The 21,214-nt window shown below is 45.9% G+C and overlaps 1 protein-coding gene across 1 annotated transcript in view; it reads left to right on the forward strand.

Moving 5' to 3' along the window:
• LOC147716922 (corticotropin-releasing hormone receptor 1) overlaps nt 1–18,765 on the forward strand; it is a 1,353,112-nt gene extending 1,334,347 nt beyond the window's left edge. Inside the window, exon 12 of the mRNA XM_086919826.1 lies at nt 14,664–18,765. Coding sequence (XP_086775952.1) covers nt 14,664–14,804 — 141 coding nt within the window. The 3' untranslated portion in view covers nt 14,805–18,765. The remainder of the gene's footprint in view (nt 1–14,663) is intronic.
• Nucleotides 18,766–21,214: the final 2,449 nt, after the last annotated feature.

Raw genomic sequence — 21,214 nt, forward strand, 5'->3', positions numbered from 1 at the left:
TTAGCCTCCTGTAGTAAATACGATTCCCATTGTTTTTGGGGGATGTGTCAAGTAAAACTGGAATGTGTCAGGTCACTGACCTTTTCAGCGCTCCTGGCATCATTTCCTTGTGTTTGCTTTGTTCGCCCTAAGTTGGCAGGGTATGCCCAGACCTGGGCCCCAAGCTCAATATGCCACTGGAATTAAGCTAGTCTGGCTGATGTGGGGTATTACCCTGAAACCGGTCTCGGGATGCTTGTTTCCGGTCCAGTGAAGACCTGGCTTGGCATGTCGGGCTGGACAGTTCCCATGAAGGACAGGGTCAAAACCGATTTGCATATGGCTGGTTCTGAACTGGGGTGGCAAAGTGAGCTAAAGGACGGAGATGGGTTCCACACAGATCTGTGACGGGGGCGAGTGTCTGAAAAGTTTCAGCCCTCCATCCATCATCTCCTTGTGTTTGCTTTGTCTGCCCTAAGTTGGCAGGGTATGCCCAGACGTGGGTCCCGTGCTCACTTTGCCACTGGATTCAAGCTAGCCTGCTGATGAGGGGTGTTACTCCGAAACCAGTCCCAGGAAGATTCTTTCTGGTCCAGTGAAGACCTGGCTGGGCAGTTCGGGCTGGACTGTTCCCATGAGGCACAGGGTCAAGACTGATTTGCATATGGCTGGGTCTGAACTGGGGTGGCAAAGTGAGCTAAAGAATGGTGATGGATTGAACCCACATCAATGACTGGGGGTGAGCGTCTGAAAAGTTACAGCGCTTCTTCCATCATCTCCATGTGTTTGATGTGTTAGTGTCTGAGGGGGATGGAACGTCCACATACATACAGAACTGGTGCAAAGCTATGTAGTAGGGAGTGATATTGAAAAGTGTTTTTCTGCCTATAAGATGGACCTTAAATTGCACAGATACCCAGAAGAATATTGGGAGGCAGCGCTCTGGAAACACTTGCCAGCAGTGAGCGGGGAATAACTTACTTACACTTACAGTGAGGAACCAGATGAGGTACACTCCCATGAAAACCATTCTTGTCACCAAGTTTGGGCTCACCCCAGAGAAATAGCACATCAGGTTTAGGGATAGCCAAAAGTTGCAGAACCATTCTTGTGTGAATTTCCTGGATTATGCTAGCAAGACACTGCATGGTTGGGTGCGGGGCAGCAAAGTTGGTGATTTTACTGGGTTTTTTAATCTGATACTGAGTATATGCTCAATACATGTTTTGGGGAGCTGTGCCAGCACCTGGTTGACAGCAAACTCACTGACCCTAGACAGCTTGCAAAGGACGCAAACTTCCGCATTAGTACCAGAGTGTCCAAGAAGGTACATGGGAGGGACCCTAAGAAGCGTGGTTCAGGTACCCCACAGCAGAGTGAGACGGAGGTCAAGAAAGGCAGAGAGAAGTCTAAGATTAAGGTGGGGGAAGGTTTTCCTCTGAGAAACAGTGTTGATGTTCTGGAGGACAGTGGAACCGGGCACCCTTTTTCTGCTTTGAGTGCTCCCAGTTAGGACACACGCAAAGGGGCGCTGTCTGTCTTAAGAAAACATTTACTGGTAGGACCTCTACAGAGGTGGTCAATGTGTGCAAGATACTGGCCATGCGTGCACATGCATTATTATACTTGCCTTTGCATGAGGTTAAACATCCAAACAGGGTTACTAGCTAGGCCTTTTGAAGCAGAGGCCTATTGGTGTTGATATTCCCCTTCTCGGTCCTCTGGCAGTGTCATCTGTCCCAGTTGGGCCTAGTAGGACCCATTGCCATTTTTACATATTTACGTCTTTTTCCTAAAGTTGTCTTCACTTTGCCACATCGACTTCTGACACACTTTTGCACTTGTGATACTTGGGTTAGTTACTTGGAAACACCGACCTTGCTAGCACAAACGAACTTCGCAAAACACTATCACATTACCTTGGCATTGTGTACAAGGCCCTTATGTGCATTGTTCAAATGGATTTCTGATTTACTTCCATATGGCGATACAGCTATCTTTGGAATACAAACGATGTCAGCCTGATCACAATCTCAGCCCAAGGCAAGGATGCCGTTTTCTATACAAAATTTCTTGTTTAGAGTATAATCAGAGGAGACATTTTGGCTGATTTCGAGGAGTCCCTGAATGCTGAAGCTTTCACCCAGCAGCTGACTTACATCTCCGTGAAGGACGTTCAGTTCTTGACCAAGACGGGTTCCTACATTCTTACCCACCAGGTAATGGGTTTGGATCATCCAGTGCGGTTTTATGGGCAAAACATACATTTAGACCCTAGACATGTAGGTTAGGGTTTGCATAGTAGGAGTATCCTTGAATGTTATATTGTTAAATATGCTTGCATATATACATTGTCTCACCAAGATTTTTTGTCTGTTTCTGTTTATTGATCATTGCGGCACATATTTTCGATACAGGAATCACTTTGGTTCAATAAACATTGAAAACGCCCTTTTGTGCATTCTTTGTATATTTGTGTGAGTGAAAGGTTCTACTAGGTCTGTCACCACGGTTCCTTTGGGAACAGGGTAATCATATTCAGTGGTTGCCAGCATGGTTCGCTCTCTGTCTAGGTTAGAGGGGCTTCTGGTGGCACTGTGAGCTAGCTGGTCTACGGGACGAAATATCTTGTGAGGGGGCATGGAATCAGTCTGGCACCATCCTAAGTTTATGTCGTCCACAAACGTGCAGTTCCTACTGATTAGTGGAAACTACACGACAGCAGAAACATAGAATGTTACCACGTTGAACATGTTCCTTTTTTCACAGCTATTTTCTCTATTAGAAGATAGTGTTACTGTAATTATTTAGACTAATTTGGCTCATTGCTCAGTTCTGTTTTGAAAGCCTCTTTGAGCGCAAGCTGCTCTGTATTTTTGTAGCACACTCCTCTTGCTTCACTGAGTGACTCTGTGGAGGTAAGTAACATAATCTGAGGCTTGTGCGTGATTAAGCCGCATTAGGTTAAGTGAATCCAGCAACAGTGCAGAGAAGCTATTAATGGAGCAGACTCCCTGCGGGCTCTGGGCTAATGCAGTCCCCGAAGAGAAGTGCTCCTTAGCACAAGAATCATATGCATTTTCCAGGTTGAGCAGCTTTACAGTGGCTGGTGAACATTACTGAAACACAGTGGCCAGCCTAGCAAGGATGCCATGGACCCTGGTGGAAGCAAGGAAAATGGACCTTTGACTGTTGCTGCTGTAGTAAAATACAACAAATATCAGGATTCAATGGAGCCCTCATGGCTCTGTGCCTTGATGCCACTGCTACTGCTGAACCAATGGTAACTACCCCGATGCCGAAAAGCATGCACTGGTTTTCCTTTTTCTATAGCTACTTCATGAGCCAGAGAGATGGCAGAGTTAGCTCCCTGCACAGAGAGAGCACTGCATTTGGATAGAAACATGTTCTTAGATAGCTCCCAGCCAGCACTTTATTAAACAAACAAATAATAAATAAACAGAAAACGTTTCCAGCTATAAAATGGCATGACATCGGCAACAATACGTTCCCTCTTTTGAGAGACCCCTAGACAAGCAGAGCCTGTATTGCGTTCTTTAGTAGTAAAGTCTGCTTTCCTATCTCTTCACTCTTTTCTATTCAACACATACCACTCATGGACACATGTCCGCCCACTCCATAACAATATACGGAGGAGTAGTGAAAAACAGCTTTTAAGTGGGTGGCTGATTGAGTCCTTTTGAATACCCACTGCACCTTGAAATTGCCTTTGAGGGTTGGTGTTAACACAGTACGGGTCACACGCTGAAGTCCCTGCTAAACTGGCTCTCCATCAAACATGTATGTTTCTAATTAATACCACTAGCTATTGATTCATCACCTTTAGAAATTCCCCAGGGGCCAGACTGAATCCGACGTTTTTCCAACATACCCTCTGCATGCCAGCTGGTGGCTCTGTGTGGCTCTGTATTGACACTTCAATCAATCAATCAATCAATCAATTTGTATAGCGCGCTACTCACCCGGGAGGGTCTCAAGGCGCTGTTAGGGAGGGGTCCGTTACTGCTCGAAAAGCCAGGTCTTGAGGTGCTTCCTGAAGGAGAGATGGTCATGGGTCAGCCGTAGGTGGATGAGGAGGGAGTTCCATGTCTTGGCCACCAGGTAGGAGAAGGATCTTCCTCCGGTGGTGGCTCTGCGAATGCGTGGTACTGTGGCGAGGGCGAGGCTGGGCGAGGGCGAGGCTGGCCGAACACAGCTGGCGTGTGGCCAGGTAGAAAGTGAGGCGGTTGTTGAGGTACTTGGGGCCCAGGATGTGGAGAGCCTTGTGTGCGTGGGTGAGGTGTCTGAACGTGATCCTCTTGCTGACGGGAAGCCAGTGCAGGTCTCTCAGGTGGCCGGAGATGTGGTTGTGGCGGGGGATGTTCAGGATGAGTCGTGCGGAGGCGTTCTGTATGCGCTGGAGTATTTTCTGTAGTTTGGCACTGGTTCCTGCATAGAGGGTGTTCCTGTAGTCCAGTCGGCTGGTGACAAGTGCCTGGGTGACCGTCTTCCTGGTTTCGGTGGGGATCCATCGGAAGATGTTGCGGAGCATGCGCAGGGTGTTGAAGCAGGATGACGAGACGGCGTTGACTTGTCTGGTCATCGAGAGGGAGGAGTCCAGGATGAAGCCCAGGTTAAGTGTGTGGTCTGTTGGCTTGGGGGTGGTGCCCAGGGCAGGGGGCCACCAGGAGTCGTCCCAGGTGGAGGGAGATGATCCCTGGATGTGGACTTCCGTCTTGTCTGAGTTCAGTTTCAGGCGGCTGTTCTTCATCCACTCGGCGACGTCTTTCATTCCTTCGTGTAGGCTGGCTCTGGCGGTGGCGGGGTCGTTGGTGAGGGAGAGGATCAGCTGGGTGTCGTCGGCGTAGGAGATGATGTTAAGGTTGTGTTGGCGTGCGGTGGCTGCAAGGGGGCTCATGTAGATGTTGAAGAGGGTGGGGCTGAGTGAGGATCCTTGTGGTATGCCACAGATGACTTCGGTGGCCTCGGATCTGAACGGGGGAAAGGCGGACTCTTTGGGTTCTTCCGGTGAGGAATGAAATGATCCACTCCAGAGCCTTCTCTTGCATTCAGATGTTGCTGAGGCGCTGTATTAGGGTGCGGTGGCAGACAGTGTCGAACGCTGCAGAGAGGTCCAGGAGGATGAGGGCTGCTGTTTCCCCCTTGTCGAGCAGGGATCTGATGTCATTGGTGGCTGCGATGAGGGCGGTCTCAGTGCTGTGGTTGGGTCGGAAACTGGACTGTGAGGGGTTGAGGGATTCGTTCGTCTCCAGGAAGGCGGCGAGCTGTTTGTTGACGGTCTTCTCGATGACTTTGGTAGGAAAAGGGAGGAGCGAGATGGGGCTGAAGTTCTTGAGGTAGGTGGGGTCCGCTGTTGGTTTCTTCAGGAGGGCGCTGAGCTCGGCATGCTTCCAGCACTCCGGGAAGGTGGCGGTGTTGAAGGAGATGTTGATGATGTCCCGGAGTTGGGGTGCGATGATGGAGTCGGCCTTGTTGAAGACGTGGTTGGGGCAGGGGTCGGTTGGGGAACCGGAGTGGATGGTGTTCATCGTGCGGGTGGTGTCTTTGGTGCTGACCGGGGTCCAGGCGTGCAGGGTGGTGGTGGGGGGCGTTGGTTTGTTGGTGGGGTGCGTGGTTGGTGCTCCGAAACTGTTGTGTATGTCGGTGATCTTGCGGTGGAAGAAGGAGGCGAGTGAGTCGCAGAGGTCTTGCGAGGGAGTGATGTTGTGGTTTTTGGCGCTGGGGTTGGAGAGCTCTTTGACGATGCTGAAGAGTTCCTTGCTGTTGTGGGTGTTGTTGTCCAGTCGTTCTTTGAATGTTGTCCTTTTGGTGGTGCGGATCAGCTGGTGGTGTGTGCGGGTTGCGTTCTTGAGGGCAGTCATGTTTCACCACCCCATAAGTGACACACCTTCACACGCATGAATCTGGCGCTAGTTCTTTATTTGTTCTCGTAGGTTGATGAGCTTTTTCTCTCAAGAAAAAAAATCCCATGTGTGGAAGGGAACATATCCCCTCCTAAAACTACAGTCTATAAGCCTTGTAGGGACTGCTGCAAATAGAGGTATGTGACAGATCCCCATGAGATATGTCTCTGGTGTTTGGGTTCAGACCACAACTCAAAATCATGCAAGCTGTGTTCCCTGATGCACCCAAGGGTGATCTGACACATTGAAGATAAACTGTGCATTGCAGAACACTGCAGAAAGTCCTATAAGTCCCACTTCTGTTTGAAGCCAAGTACTGGGTCCATTCTTGGTCTCAGGACCATTCCCGTGGTAGGTCATGATTGCGCTCCAAATCTTTTGGTAAGCCCAAGTACAAAAGAAGCATAAGAATTTTGACCGAATCTTGTTCCAACCTTGTCACTCTCCTTCGGAGAGGGTGAAGGGACTTCAAGGTGCCCCTCGATTTAGCTTCTGATCCCGTACTGAGGAGTGGATTCCACAGCTGATCCATGAATTTCCAGAGCTGTCAGCGACACAAAAACAGATTGAGGCATTTAAGGAGACAATGCTTTAAATCTTCAGCACCCACCGGTGCCCCCAGGTGCACCTTTGAACCGCTGAAGCTGGAAAGTGCTCCAATTAGGTTACCACTGGCAGGTGCGCACTCAGCACCATCTGTGCCACCCGATCCATGGTAGTTTCTGCCACGTCAATGCCAACCATGATGCAACTGACTTTAAAGGATGCTGATCCCACTTCCCTGCCCAATTCTGAACTGAACTCATCTCAAGCTCAGCCAAAGTTGTGCCCCAATCCGCCAGGCCCCAACTGTTCAGATAGGACTCAGATGAGAGTAACCAACTTTTGGCAATGATGGTGATAATGGTGATGGTGTGGATGAATTATCCCTCATTATGATGATGACAATTTGTATCTGGACCTATAAGACTTATGTTGCCACAGTCATTAAAGGAGGGCCAGAAGTTCCTTATCTACAGTCACCTTCTGTTGAGGTAAAAACCCATTTCCTCACTCTTGTTTTACAAGCAATGCCATGATACTGCCTAACAAGACAGTAAACACTGCGCACTGTTCATGAATGATCCACTAGGACCCTAGTAGACAAGTAAAACAATCTTCCAATAATACTGTAGCCTTCAAAGACTTTTGTCAAAATTAAAATATTATTCATATATTTATGCATATTGTACTGCATAATATAAACACACATATATGTTACAGCCAGTGAAAGAAAAGTTCACATAAATTCAATTCAATAAAGTTTTCATTACTTCATGAACAATGTACATGAATGCATTACGTAAGTACTCAATTTATCAATCATCAATAAATTCTTGAAACAGCCCGATGCATTTCGGGACAATAGTGTACCTTCTTCAGGGGCCATCTGGCTGAGGGCATCTCACCAACTCTCAATGACAACAAACTGTTCTCACGAGGCTCAAACTCCTGAATGTAATGCGTTGGTGACAAACGGTCCATGAGGTTGCGGAGAAAGGTGCAACAAGTCCCTCGCTCCGACTTGTACTGATAAGCTGGGAAGTCAGAAGATTCCCTCGTTGCTAAATCATTGTATCTGTATTCCACTATCGCCGTCTCAACTCCTCAACATTGCTAAGCTCGATGTGGTATCCACCTGTACTGAAGGTACAGGTGGATACCACAGTACAGGTGGATACCACATCGAGCTTAGCGATGTTGAGGAGTTGAGACGGCGATAGTGGAATACAGATACAAGGATTTAGCAACGACGGAATCTTCTGAATCACTGTGCGCTCCCTAGGTCTCCCCACAGCAGCCAGGCAGTATTCCTAGCAATTCTGCCCTTTTTGAGGTATCTCTAGGGGTTCCATCTACAGGCAGCATCAAGGCGCACTATCCCAACAGCAGGTACCCTAATCATTTTGAGGGCAAGGTGGCGCACCAGTCTAGGGCCACAGGGACAGCAATCCTTACAGTCATCTGACCCTCTAGCAGCAGCCTGTCGCCTACTTTACTGTTACCTTTAAAGCACACAACAACTCTGTAGAAGGTAGAATAAGTAATTTTCTCCTCAGGTTGAAAGCCTTAATATCTGGCAGATGGGTCCTGCTGATAGTTGAGCAGGGCTACGCTCTGTCACTCCCTTCTGTCCTGTATATCTTCCACCCACATAAGAGTGGCATTCAGAGGACCATTTGTCTATTTTGCTGCACATTCTTTAGGAGAAAGGAGCCAAAGAAAGAGTCCCGACCTCGTGGATAGGACCTGGGTGTTGTTCCTGTTATTTCAGAGTGCAACAAAAAGGCAGAGGCCTCATTCCTATTCTAGATCTTTGACATCTCAATTTTTTCTTGTGGGAGGATAAATTCAAGATGTTTACACTGACCCATGTTCTATCTACCCTAAATTAAGTAGACCCGATGGTAACATTGGACCTCCAGGGCATCTATTTCCATATGGTCATTGTACAGGCTTACAAGTTCTACATGCGGTTCAAGGTGGCCCGTGAGCATTTCCAAATTCCCTTTTTCTCTTTCTGCTTCAACAGTGTCCTTTGGTTGTTCAAGTAAGTGATGGCGGTGGTTGCAGCATTCCTTTGGAGGTCGGGGGTACCATTCTTCCCACACCTCAACAACTGCCTGTTGAAAGCGGGCTCTTCACAATCAACTGTAGACCACTTCCAGTTGAGGGTGAACCTCCTTACATCACTGGGGTTGATGATAAACGTGCTAAAGCACATCAGACTCCTTTGCAAAGGCTTCTTTTCATCTCAAGCCATCCTGGATACAGTGTGTTTCTTTGGACATTCCCTCCGGATCAGTGAACCTAGACTATGATCCTGACGTTTCAGTCTCCGTCCTGGTTCCCAGTGCACTGGACCATCTCCTGTAGTGGCCACATTTGCTTCCTGCACTCTCTCATCATGTGGCTGGTCTGACAAAACTTACCAGGGCTGCTTTTGGCTTGGCCCTTATTGGTTTCCAAACAATGCAATGGTCTTCAAACGGTGCATTAAAGTACTTTAAAGATGTAAAACAAGTGACAAAATAAAATGAGGTATGGTGCTCCATCATGAAGACAATGGTTGGTAACATTTCATTTTTTGAACTTCAACTCAAAGGGTCTTTACAATTTTCAGCAATACTTTCGCTATTTTCTATTATGTTTCTTTTCCATTCAAAACATTTCCCATTCCCACTTCCCTTGTACTTATCAATCGTCTCAGTTCCACTGCTGTGGCATCTTGTAGCCTTAGGGCAAGGGCGGTCGACCTCGAACCGGGTTCGAATCTCAGCAACGACACTCAACATCTTGTGATTCTCGGAAAATAACTTAATCAACCATGTGCCGAACAAATATGAATGTGTTCATCTGTTACGAAACTCGTGCTCATTTACAGCGCTCTGATACCGGATATCCCTAGAACTAGTTTGTGCCATATAAACCTCAAAAAAAAAATAATAATAATCCTAAAGGTAGTTCAAGCAGTGACGGCTCACCATAGGAGTGCTGCGGGCGGTGAGGCGGGGAGGGGAGGGGCAGGGCGGGGGTAGTTGAGTTCAACATATGACGGACAGCAGTAAGGTAAGTGATTAAATAAATGAAACAATTTACATTGCGTGTGCTGCATCGCCGAGCTGGCGATGCAGCGCACGCAATTGTTTTACCTACTGATGTAAACCATGCAGCAGTAGAAAATTCGACCTCTGCACCAGCAAGGGTTTGTGCAGGGGTGAGAAAGTTCTACGCCACACATAAATCAGGGCCTTCAATAAACAAAGAAGCAAGCTTGCAAAGATATCACTTTGTAATGTCCATATTTCTGGTTGCAATCTTTCGAGGCTGCTCAGGTCACTTTCTTGAGCACAGCATTTAGTAGTAGTAGAGTTAGGACTCCTAACATTACTACTACTAAATTGAGACAAAATCCTAACTTTACTACTACTATATGCCTTCTGTGAATACCAAAAGTAGTAAGTTTAAGAGTTTATCTCAGATTAGTTCTGTGAATCGGCCCCAGCTTGTTCATAATAAATAACGACTTACAACAGACAGTTCTCTCTCTCTGTCACACGCTCTTTCTCTGTTCACTATCGTACACACTCAATATGAATAGAAGCACACGTTTTTATTTTATGCCTTGGCTAAAGCTCACAAGATGAAAGTGTTTTAGAACGAGACCTCTTTGGAGTCGGCACAGGAAAGATATTTTTCGGTTGCATTTATAGACCAACGTGTATCTTTTTCTCTTGCCCTTACCTGTCTCACTTTGGCGTGTTTTCGTTTCACTGAATGCCTGTTTGCCACTTTGCTGCCATTGTATACAGTTGTTAACCAATGTGGATAAAGGAACACGACCTCAGTGAAAGGGGTGATCGAAGCTGGAGGAGATGGGAGTTTGGCTGAGAGATTGGGGCGATGACAGACCTATGGTTCTGTGTTAAGATTGTTGATTGCTGCCTGAATTCTTTTATAATTGATTGTCTCCGCTATATTGTAAAATAACATGCTGCAATTCTTTGGATGTGCATTATCTTTATTCATGCCCTTAACTGCACTTTAGTAGTTCTTGTCTAGCTTTCTAAGTGCTCCGATATTCCTCTGCGTCGAGCTAAACTATAAGGAATTATTTCACTTTTTACACGGAAATTCCTAGTTTCGATTCATAAACTAGATTGGGTGGAGAGTTCCAATAAATATCACATTTGCAAAAGTAAAAAGTCCTACAGCGCTTAATTTGAGCTGGTGGTTTAATCATCAAAACCAGCGCTTTTCATTATCACCGGTTAAGGACCTTATGGTAGCCACAGAATGATTAGGGGCAAGATGTATGACCATTCATAATTGCGAGTCGCAATTTGTGCTCAATTACGAGTTGCAAATTGTGAGTCGCAATTTGGAATGTACAACAGTGTCAGAGACAATGATTGCGATCCCCCAAAGGGACGCAAATCTTTCATACATGGCTAGAGAGTCGATATTAGAAGGGAACGCCCCTTCCTAATAGCAAGTCGCTAAACAATATTTTGCGAGTCGCCATATTTGGCGACTCACAAAATAGTGTTTGTACATGGCCAAATAGGTTTTTACATAGGCAAACTGGTTGTAAACCCGTTTGGGCACACAAAAACTGGTCGTACATCTGGCCCTTAGTGGTTTGCCTAGAATCACAGTCAGTGCCAAGACCCAAACCTGGATTCCCTGCTCTGAAGTCGGCATCTCTGTCCATTACACCACATCCTCTCCCCACTTTCACTTTCATGGTTCTGTTTGAGGCGGCGCTAACAGGAGAAATGGGCTTGTGCAAGCTGCCTCTTGACGAGAGCCCCAGCAGTTATACTTTTTTTTACAAATGTACCACTGCATTCCTATAGTAGTTGTTGCGGTAGGAACGCCTCTAAATATTGGTGAACACTCATAAGCTCTTAAGTTTGAGCGTTCACCAGCAATTTGCAGATACTTTACTTTCCTAAAAACACTTGCGAATGTACTGGTCTCCTGGAAGGCGTAAGCGCACTTCAGGTGTGGGAATAGGAAGGAATTGCCTCATATCGAATGAAGAGATTCCTTTATTGTTATGTTTTCTCTGTGCAAACGTTCCCTAGCGCACACCTCTAAAACCTCAAATGCTCACCTCGCATGTGGCGACTCTTTATCTACAGCATGAGCAGGTAGGTGAATATTAATATAGCTCCAGATTCAAGATGATTCAAATTAATCTCCTGGCAATGATGTGGAATTGTGTGGAAGCATGGAATGGATAGTAGTGGCGGCTGCCAACTGTGGAGAGTGGTAGGGCGGGTAAATGCCAGGGTGGGGCATGCATGCAACCGCATAAGTATCTAGGTTTTCAACATGTTTTACATTATCGTTTTAAAGTTAAAAGGTAATGTAATGCATACACATTAGCAAATGAAATACATTTCAAAAGTAATAAAAAATCCACCTACTTTGCTTCACATTGTCGCTACACTCCCTGTGTTCTTCTTCCATCCAGAGTGGACCCCAGCCAACTCCCCTAACCAATTTTGGGACTGCTCTCAGGCTGCTAACCAGCACAAGAGAAACGCCAGGAGTGGATGGAGCGTGCTCTCTCAGCACTCCTGAGGGCACTGGAGGCCTGTGCTCAAGCCGCCTATCTAAGACAGCTGGGTTGGTGAGGTGTAAAGTGTGCATGTCTGGCTGGCCTACGGAAGACAGCATGCCAAAGTGGCATGCACACTTGAAACTTGAGTGCCCAACCCACCACTCCCCCCTGCTGCTGCTTCTCAGCAGCAATGAACCCTCCCCGTCCTGACACTCAGCTAGAGACACGTGATAGTGAAACATAAAATGGTAATAAATGTACTTTATTACCATTTTTTTTTTATCTCAAGGGCATTTCTGGCAGCATTTTCATCAGTGGGGTGATGCTCCTCCGCCCTAATGGAGGAGACGCTCCGATTGAGAGGGCAAGGTATGTTCCATTTTTCCATTTTCATTGCCGTGCCTTTTGACACCGCGTACGATGCGTTCAGCGGGTCCTGGTTTTAAAAGCAGTAGCATTCTATGGGCCTGATTATGAGTCTGGTACTCCACAGATTGCCGGGCTCGTGAGGGTGTGGCGATGGCAGTCTTTTGACCACCCAATTACAATGAGGGCGTTCGAAGCGCCGTTCCCTGGCCATGTTGAGGGGGTCAGGAGGCTGTAAAATGCTTGGCAGGACCACCGCGGTCCCGCCAAGTATATTACAAGTTTAATCTCTGCCACAGTTTTCATGGTGGTTCCTCCTCCATGAAAACCCTGGTGGAGAGGAAACAAAGCCTTGTGCCGCTGCGCCATGGGGGGCATGCAGGGGGGCACAGCATGTGCCACCCTGTTTGCATAAACTGTTTTTGCGGTTTCCATTGTTATGTTATGTTATATAGAGTTTTATTAAGCGCTCAGCTACTCGAATCGAGTGTCCCGGCGCTGTCAGACCCAACACAACACAACAATCACGGCCGAGGGGAGTTAATTGCAGAACAGCCACGTCTTCAACTACTTCCTAAAAGACAAAAGGGTCACGCATTTCCTTAGTGACAGTGGCAGTGCATTCCAGGCTCGGGGTGCAAAGTATCCAAAAGAGCGGCCCCCGATGCGAGCACGCCTGACTGCCGGGATAGTGGCCAGTGAAAGGGACGCAGAGTGAAGTGCTCTGGATGGAGCGTGAAATCCCAACCGCTTCCTTAGGTAACCTGCACCAGAGCCATGGAGTGCCTTAAATGCCAAGGTCAACGTCCTAAACTCGATGCGTTTCTGTATCGGAAGCCAGTGGAGGGATTTCAGCAGGCCCGCAGCGTGAGACCTCCGGCCAAGGCCGAAGATTGCACAAGCGGCCGAGTTCTGCACCACCTGCAGACGTGAGAGAAGATGATCAGGGAGGCCGAGGTAGAGTACGTTGGCGTAATCAAGCCTGAATCCTACCAGAGCCTGCACTGTACTTTTCCTGTGGGCGATGGATAGGAAAGGAAGGAATTTCCTGAGCATTCTCAGTATCCTGAAGCATTGGCCCACCAGGCCTAGGATCTGTGGTTTAAGGGACAAACCGGTGTCCAACTTGACTCCCAGATTGTTTGTCATCCCCGTCGCCACAGAGGGAGGGTGGATATCAACCGGCCACCAGGACTTCCAACATGGGTCTGGTGGGACACCCAAAGAAGAGGACCTCAGATTTGTCTGGGTTGCATTTCAGCTGGTTTATATGAAACCAGCCGAACACAGCACCCAAGCAGTTCTTAATAAGCTCTCCATCAAAGTCCCTATTCTTGCTACAGGTGAAGAGAAGCTGGGTGTCATCGGCGTATGAGACAATCTGGGCACCACAGGCCTCGGCCAGCACCGCCAAAGGGGACATATAGATATTAAAGAGGGTGGGGTGCCCATTTTCAGAGCACTGTCGAGGGAACATAAAAAAGCCTGTCTGACACGTGATTCACTTGTGACCTGGCAGGCGGCCTGACCGCAGGTTTGGAGGTGCAACAGTGGGGCGGGTGGATCCGATCCAGTGCTGCACTGCAAAACTCTTAAACTGGCCCTATATGTTAAGCATTGCATGCCCATATTTAGAATGGGAACTGGCAAAGAGGTAGGTTTGGCTGATGCAAGTATCGAGACTACGTAGTAACTGTGCAATGTGAATGAATTTCACGTTTTCAACTCTTCAACTCTTCATGTTATAGGAACTAAGGAAACTAAGGAAATCATCTGATGTCTTTGAATTTGTGATACTAAATTTATTATTTTAGATACAGATTCAAAAAGCTATACCCACTTTCAAGAAGTCTCTATGCTGATACACAGACATAATTAGATTATACCACAGTTAAAGGGAGATAACCACAGGCCTCGCGTTCTCTTATGATTCTCCTATGCCTCAATAAGGTTGGCTCAGATCGCATAAGCAGAGGAATACTGTCTCATAGCTACACTATGAAATCTCTTCCACCAAAATTCTTTTGGGGGGGGGGCAATGAAGAGAGTTCGCAATTGTGTATAGTAATGACCCAAAGGGAGCGTCCTTCACACATTTCTTGTTCAGACACACCTGGTATTTTGTTAATTGTTCAAGACGGGTGTACAATCCTTTAGTGTGAGCTAGTGGGTTTTCACCCCATGCATGTTTCATTGAAAGTCAACACTGTTAGGCCTTTTATACAGAACAAAAAGTGTTTTCTTCTACATTTTTGTAATCATTGATTGTAATGTCTTTACAGGTTCGTTCCGCAGTAAGGAAACGCTGGCACCGGTGGCAGGACAAGCACTCCATCCGCGCCCGCGTAGCCAGAGCAATGTCCATCCCAACTTCTCCAACTCGGGTCAGTTTCCACAGCATCAAGCAGTCATCGGCTATCTGAGGAGCAGCAGCAGATGGAGGAGCCTCTCAGGTGGGGCAAAGAGTACAGACCAAGCCCAGGGACAAATAGAGTACACGAACAGGGTACAAAAAGATACACCAAGGAGGACAATCCGTGGAGGATTGAAAGGATGGCCAGGCACTGACCATCACCCCCAAAGACTTGTCAGTGTGCAAGTGGGCCAGCTATGGTGTAACCTCAGTTCCAATAGCACTTAATCAGTACCCCAGTTCAGCGGATTCCGAATCTCACTTCACGCCGGTATCGAATGCAACAACAAGTAATGAGTCATCTAAGTTCAGATATGGATAAAGAGCACTTCGATACTAGGACCGAGCGAGCAGAAGAGGCATTTAACCAGACTGAGAGGATGAACCTGGCCTAAGACTTTGGTGCCAGATTTGGGTTCATATCACATTTGTGTAACCTCCAGGACAGATTGAAAGATAAGAAAACACCTCAATCAAGACATGAAATAGATTACAGTATCCATATAGTAATATCACTTTCTGTAATATGCCTGTTGTTGCAGCCGGCTCGCACAAAGAATGATCTTTCATGACAGTTTAGGACATGAGGACCACATTGGGACATATTGGCCAAGTACTTTCTGTGTACAATCTACATGACTCCCGTTTCCTATAGGGTGCAACCCCATAGGAAGTCACAAGTCTCCCATGATACACCACAGGATTCTCATGGGGAAATGGAGGTCTCCGCCAAAAAAGTGATGAGTGAGAGGATGCGTGATTGGTCAATGCTGTTCAGTTGATCTCATGATTGGTGTAGCTGGAGTCACCTGTGGTTGCCCATTCTTTCCTTATTGATGTAAGAATAGTTGGCATTTCAGCACTTCAAGCCGACAGGAAATAACCCAAAGAAAAGTGTCAGTATGAAGTGCTGACGTTGAGTGTTGACTGCTGACTCTACTTTGGTTCCCATTCTCTAACGATATAATGACAGTCACAGCATGGAGAGGAGAGTCATTGCTGCCAAACCTAGATAATCGTTATTGCCAGTATTAGTAAAGCACTTGTTGCCAGATTCTCAGCCGCCTTTATTTTGAGACCTAACTTGTGATCGAAAGTGTAAAACTGAACTCAAGCTCATTCGGCAGACCTGGAGGATGTAGTACACTTAACTACATCTCAGGGTGTTCCAGAGGCTTTTGAGTGATAGCATAGAAAATAATCAGCAATGTCAACCCTTAGCAGCAACTGCTTGCCTTGCTGATGGTGGGGGGCCATAGGCTCAGTTGCCAAATTCTGCTCCATTTCAAACAGTAAATATGCAAACTAGCAAACACAGTAGTGGGAAGTTTCAAGAGAAATGAAACATCAAATGGAAATTCCAACTCTTACCACACCTCAAGGTTGAATTATTGATTAAAGTAATTAACTAGTTTAGCCTTGCTTTGCAAAAGTTAGGAAAAAAGTCAGACATTTGCTACTAAAGGGGTTTCCTACATTTGGAGAAGATTTCTTACATTATTTGAATTTACAAAAATGTATAGTTATAATGAAGGAAAACAATGACAGTCTTAGAATTCATTGATGCTCAAAGTCATAAGTATTGTTTCATGCCAAATTGCAATAGATATACGATACATTTGCTTAATCGAGTACCAATGTGCAGTGCACATTAATATTTTGGTGGCACCTTGAGAGAAACATTTGTGCAGGGAGAAGCCCCATCACTTACACCACCAGTAGTTGTGATGGTGTCTCTCCCAGTTCTCACTCTTGAAATGCCATTACTCGCATCCTTGCCAAGAGTCAATTTTAATGTATTTCCAAGAGAGTGTCTATGTGTAAATTCGCTGGTGAATGCATTTTACTGACAGTTGCAGGTAGACACTCCTAGAAAGCCACTAATCTTGTATTTGTGGATTTGATATTTGTGAATTCATACATTACACTGGCAGAATTTACGCATGTTCAAACCCTCTTTGGATGGGTGGGGGCAAATGTATGTCCTGATTCTGTGAATTAGGATTGTGGCTTTTCCGTTCACTTTTTACTTGCCTAAATTGAACTAATGTCTAAATTAAAATCTTGTTCCTGGAGTGGGTACATGGCGGACAGAGGCTTCTGGGCCACAACTGTAGGGGTTGGGGTCTTTTGCCTTTGGTGTAGCTGGGTCCGTCTTTCTGTGGAGCTGAAATATGGACCAAGTAATCACATACAGAACTAGACTCTCAACGTAATGAAGATGAGCTGTCCATGGAAGTAGTATGGGATGTTGAGACACAGTAGTAAAATAGTCAAGCAATAGGCACAATAAGCACATTTACAGCCCAATGGTTTTCGTTTGAGAAAAGAGATGTATTTTAGAATTTCACAACTCTACACTTAAGGAATGTGCATCACTGCAGAAATGGTATTCTAACGACGCTATGGGGGTTATTATACAGATAAACAAAATCTTTAGGTGCAAGCACAGTTGGTGATATGGAGCTGCTTTCCTGAGATGCATAGATCAGTCTTTATACTTGGACCATGCACTTCTCTTAGGCACTTTGCGATAATCTAAGCAAAATCTGTTAGGCGCGTTCTCAGTCAGTGTGTTGTTCGGGTGTTAGAATTATCTGAGGTGAAGTGCGTTCAGGTTCTCCACAGTGGGTGATCAGTCTCATGGTGTGAGAAGTCATGCTTGCAGTCAGAAGGGCTTGGGTAGGCAGCCCAGGTGAAGGCACTCTTCTCCATCAGGTCTGGTACTCATGGCGTGTCAAATCCTTCCTATGGTACAGTGTGCAGGGTCGCGGTCTTCAGATACAGCAAAGGCAGAGTCAGCACAAGCCCTCTGGTCTTCCTCAATGGTGGTTGTTAAAGCACGCACACTGAAGTGTGGCCGGTTCTTGTTTGCTTATCTTGGCTACAGAGGGAGTCTTGGAGTCCCTCAGGCACAATCAGGTCCATTTCAGGCACACTCCCACAGCAATCTGCTTCTGCTCTCTGTGTATATGGGTGCTGAGCTTTTCATTTGGCAGACAACTCCTGTAGGACAGGTTACTCCTTCTCTCCTCTCAGCAGGCAGACTCCCTAGTCTCAGGCAGACTCTCAATTCTCAAGCATGATGATCAGAGTTGATGTTGATGATGTTCACTAACCTCTGAGTGACTAGCAAAAAGCAACACCAGCCCTGATTCAAAGCAGCTCCTTGGTCGGTAAAGAAGCTTTGGTGCTGGAAGGATGTTTGAAGGTTTGGGTCCCACTAATATACATGATATCCAAACAGGGTATGTTGTTCCACTGTCTTATGCTCGCGAGTCGGTTTGGTGCAGTTCATCTCCACATTTCATTTTCTGGCTACAGGTGGTAATGAGGTTGGCTCTAAGTAGGAGTGCCCATAACATGAGCATAATAAGTGTGAATCATTCCCCGAGTTGTCATCAACATTCATACCTGTGGTTATCAATGGGAAGGGAAAAGGACCATCATTTTATGCAGTTCTTTCTGAGACAGATCTTTGTAAGGTCCACTCTCACTCAAAGGAATATTCCTAGAGAGGGTTTACATGGGATTTAGAAAATGTTCCGATGGGGGCTGGTATAAACGTGAGTAGCGGAGTGTGCATTGGCTTTTTGGTTTTCTAATGTATTACATATATGAGACCATCCTCAGGACTAATTGCCTGTTGTGTTTATTCTTGAAGACCCCAAATAAGGTTCATCCTCCTAGACGAGGCATTTAATTAGGAATAATTAATCTGATTAGTGCCACAATTAGAGAACGATCCTGAATGGAGTTAAGGGGACCAAGCTATGGCTCTATCATTCATGAGTCCACCTGGATTGGAATACCATGACTCAAACATGGAGTCACAGGATTAAGATCCACCTTTGAGTCTCAGAAAAGAAGTGCATAAAATTATGTACAACTAACACACTGAATAAGATATGTTTGTTGCTCTGCTTGAACCCATTGAAGCACCTTATTTCTGTTGATTTAATCTTTCTTAAGTGTTTGTAACATTAGTATTCTTGTTCTCCTCTTCCTTCATTTACGTTGTTTTACTTCATTACCCTGAAATTACTGGTCTTGATTAATTCCAATATGTTTTGATGCGTCACAAGTCACGATACTCATACATATTTACCAATAAGTATAATTTATTTTCTGAATAATTCCCTTGTAAACGATTTACTTTAGTTGATGTGAAACCAGGGGCCACGGAAAATGTATCTACTAGCTTCAGCACTGATGGCTCTGCTAACACGGAGTCCTCCTCCCATTCGACATACAGATGCACATACTCCACACACAAGCATGTCACCAATGGGTCTGGGCACAACATGTAGGTGTAACGTACATGAGTAGGCTTATACGCATTCTGTTTCTCACTTTAAACAAGGAAAAATGTCTGCCTAATACTATAGATTCAAAAATGGCACTCACAGTGTATGTCTCAAATGTGACAGACTGTAGGCTCGTGTTCACTAGAGAGTAAACTTGTAGCCCCCATCTCACCTCGGAGCCAGTTCCACGGACTCGTGGTCAATTTTGGGCCCTTGCTTCAGCAAGCATGCAGGATTCTGTGTGTGCCTGAGCCAAAATAAAATGAGGATACCAGACGGGTTTAGTGAAAGCAGAGGTACACGTCAGTTTACCATGCAGGGGACCTTCCTGTTCTAACAAGGTCCTACAGGGCTTGCAGCACTGTGCTTCTACTGGCAAACTACCAGTCCCAGAGTGCACTTGAGCAAAAGACAGCAGTGAAACTCAAGATAGGCTGTGGTTCCCCTACAAATGAGACTAGACAGAGTCATATGTGTTCCATTCTAATTTGTAGGGAGCACGCCAACTCTGCACCCTGATCAGAAAGAGTGGATGTTTAATTGCTAAATGTTTTCTATTTAATAATTTGTTTCACGTATTGAGGCTGCTTTGAAAGTAAATGTTGAGGTGAAACTCGTTAGTTAGAGCTCATTTGATGTTGTATTTAGCTACGATTCTCTTTTTACACAAACTGATGAAAGACAATTACGACTTAAAATGCTGCTTCATACTATTGCTCTATAATGTAATTTGGTAGCTGTCCTCGGGCAAGTATTATTTCTGGTCCTTTTCAGCAATTTCATATAACTTCTTTAAGGGCAATTCATGTTTATTTTTGAATGGGGCCTGCCAGCAAACTGTTCTTTGGTTCCATGTTTTTTTCTGAGTCATAGAAGCTCCACATTTCTAGGTGCCTATGACCCTACCGAAACATGTTCTCTGCAAGTCATGACACAAAACAAAAGACTGTTCCTGGAAATTGTTTTAATAGCCTTATATTTAGGAGAGAGTGATATAGCTAGACCCTCTACATGGAAGATTTGGGGTGGCGGAATCCCGAACAATTAGGTCTTGCTTACATCTCGCTGTGACAGTCTCACAAGCATCCTTTGATTAACAAGATCATACATAAAACATGGATACATAGAGAGATTTTGAGTCAGCTCTCTTCCCCTTTTGGTCTATTCAGCTTCTGCCCACTAAATCAAACCTCATATGCCATAGCATCAGTCCATTTCAGAAAGTTGCTCTCCTCCACTGTAAGTTAGGGCATTGTTCCTGATCACATGTTCATATCCTCCTAAAAAAAGTGCACTTCAGTACCAAGGCTAGTGAGAAAATACTTTCATTTGCTAATGTTTGTTCTTTCCATTACTTGATTGTTTTGGTCATCCAGGCACGTTCAATCTATCTTCGGATTGCAGTCATTTAGATCCAACAGTACAGTTTTTGTCAGTAAGAATCCTGCTAGGAAGCACCCATGCTATTCTATTAAAATTACATGCAGTGGACATTTTTTTACTTACATTACATTTTTCATTTCAAACATTCTTACTTCTGTGTCATCCGCGCGAGGTTAAAACTGTACTGTAACTCCCCAAAGTCAGACCCTCAGCTTTGCTAATGATTTTAATGCGTGCCTGTAAAAAATGGTGGCTGCTTTCAGAGCTGGGTGAAATGTTGTGCACTGTGTATCCAGCCTTTCAGGGCTGGGTGAAATGCTGTGGCTGTGTACCCAGCCTTTCTGGGCTGGGTGGAATGCTGTGCACTGTGTATCCAGCCTTTCTGGGCTGGGTGAAATGCTGTGGCTGTGTACCCAGCCTTTCTGGGCTGGGTGAAATGCTGTGCGCTGTGTACCCAGCCTTTCTGGGCTGGGTGAAATGCTGTGCACTGTGTACCCACCCTTTATGGGCTGGGTGAAATGCTGTGCACTGTATATCCAGCCTTTCTGGGCTGGGTGAAATGCTGTGGCTGTGTACCCAGCCTTTCTGGGCTGGGTGAAATGCTGTGCGCTGTGTACCCAGCCTTTCTGGGCTGGGTGAAATGCTGTGCACTGTGTACCCACCCTTTATGGGCTGGGTGAAATGCTGTGCACTGTATATCCAGCCTTTCTGGGCTGGGTGAAATGCTGTG

Source organism: Lissotriton vulgaris, chromosome 5 (genome assembly GCF_964263255.1).
Source record: "Lissotriton vulgaris chromosome 5, aLisVul1.2, whole genome shotgun sequence".
Lineage (NCBI taxonomy): Eukaryota > Metazoa > Chordata > Amphibia > Caudata > Salamandridae > Lissotriton > Lissotriton vulgaris.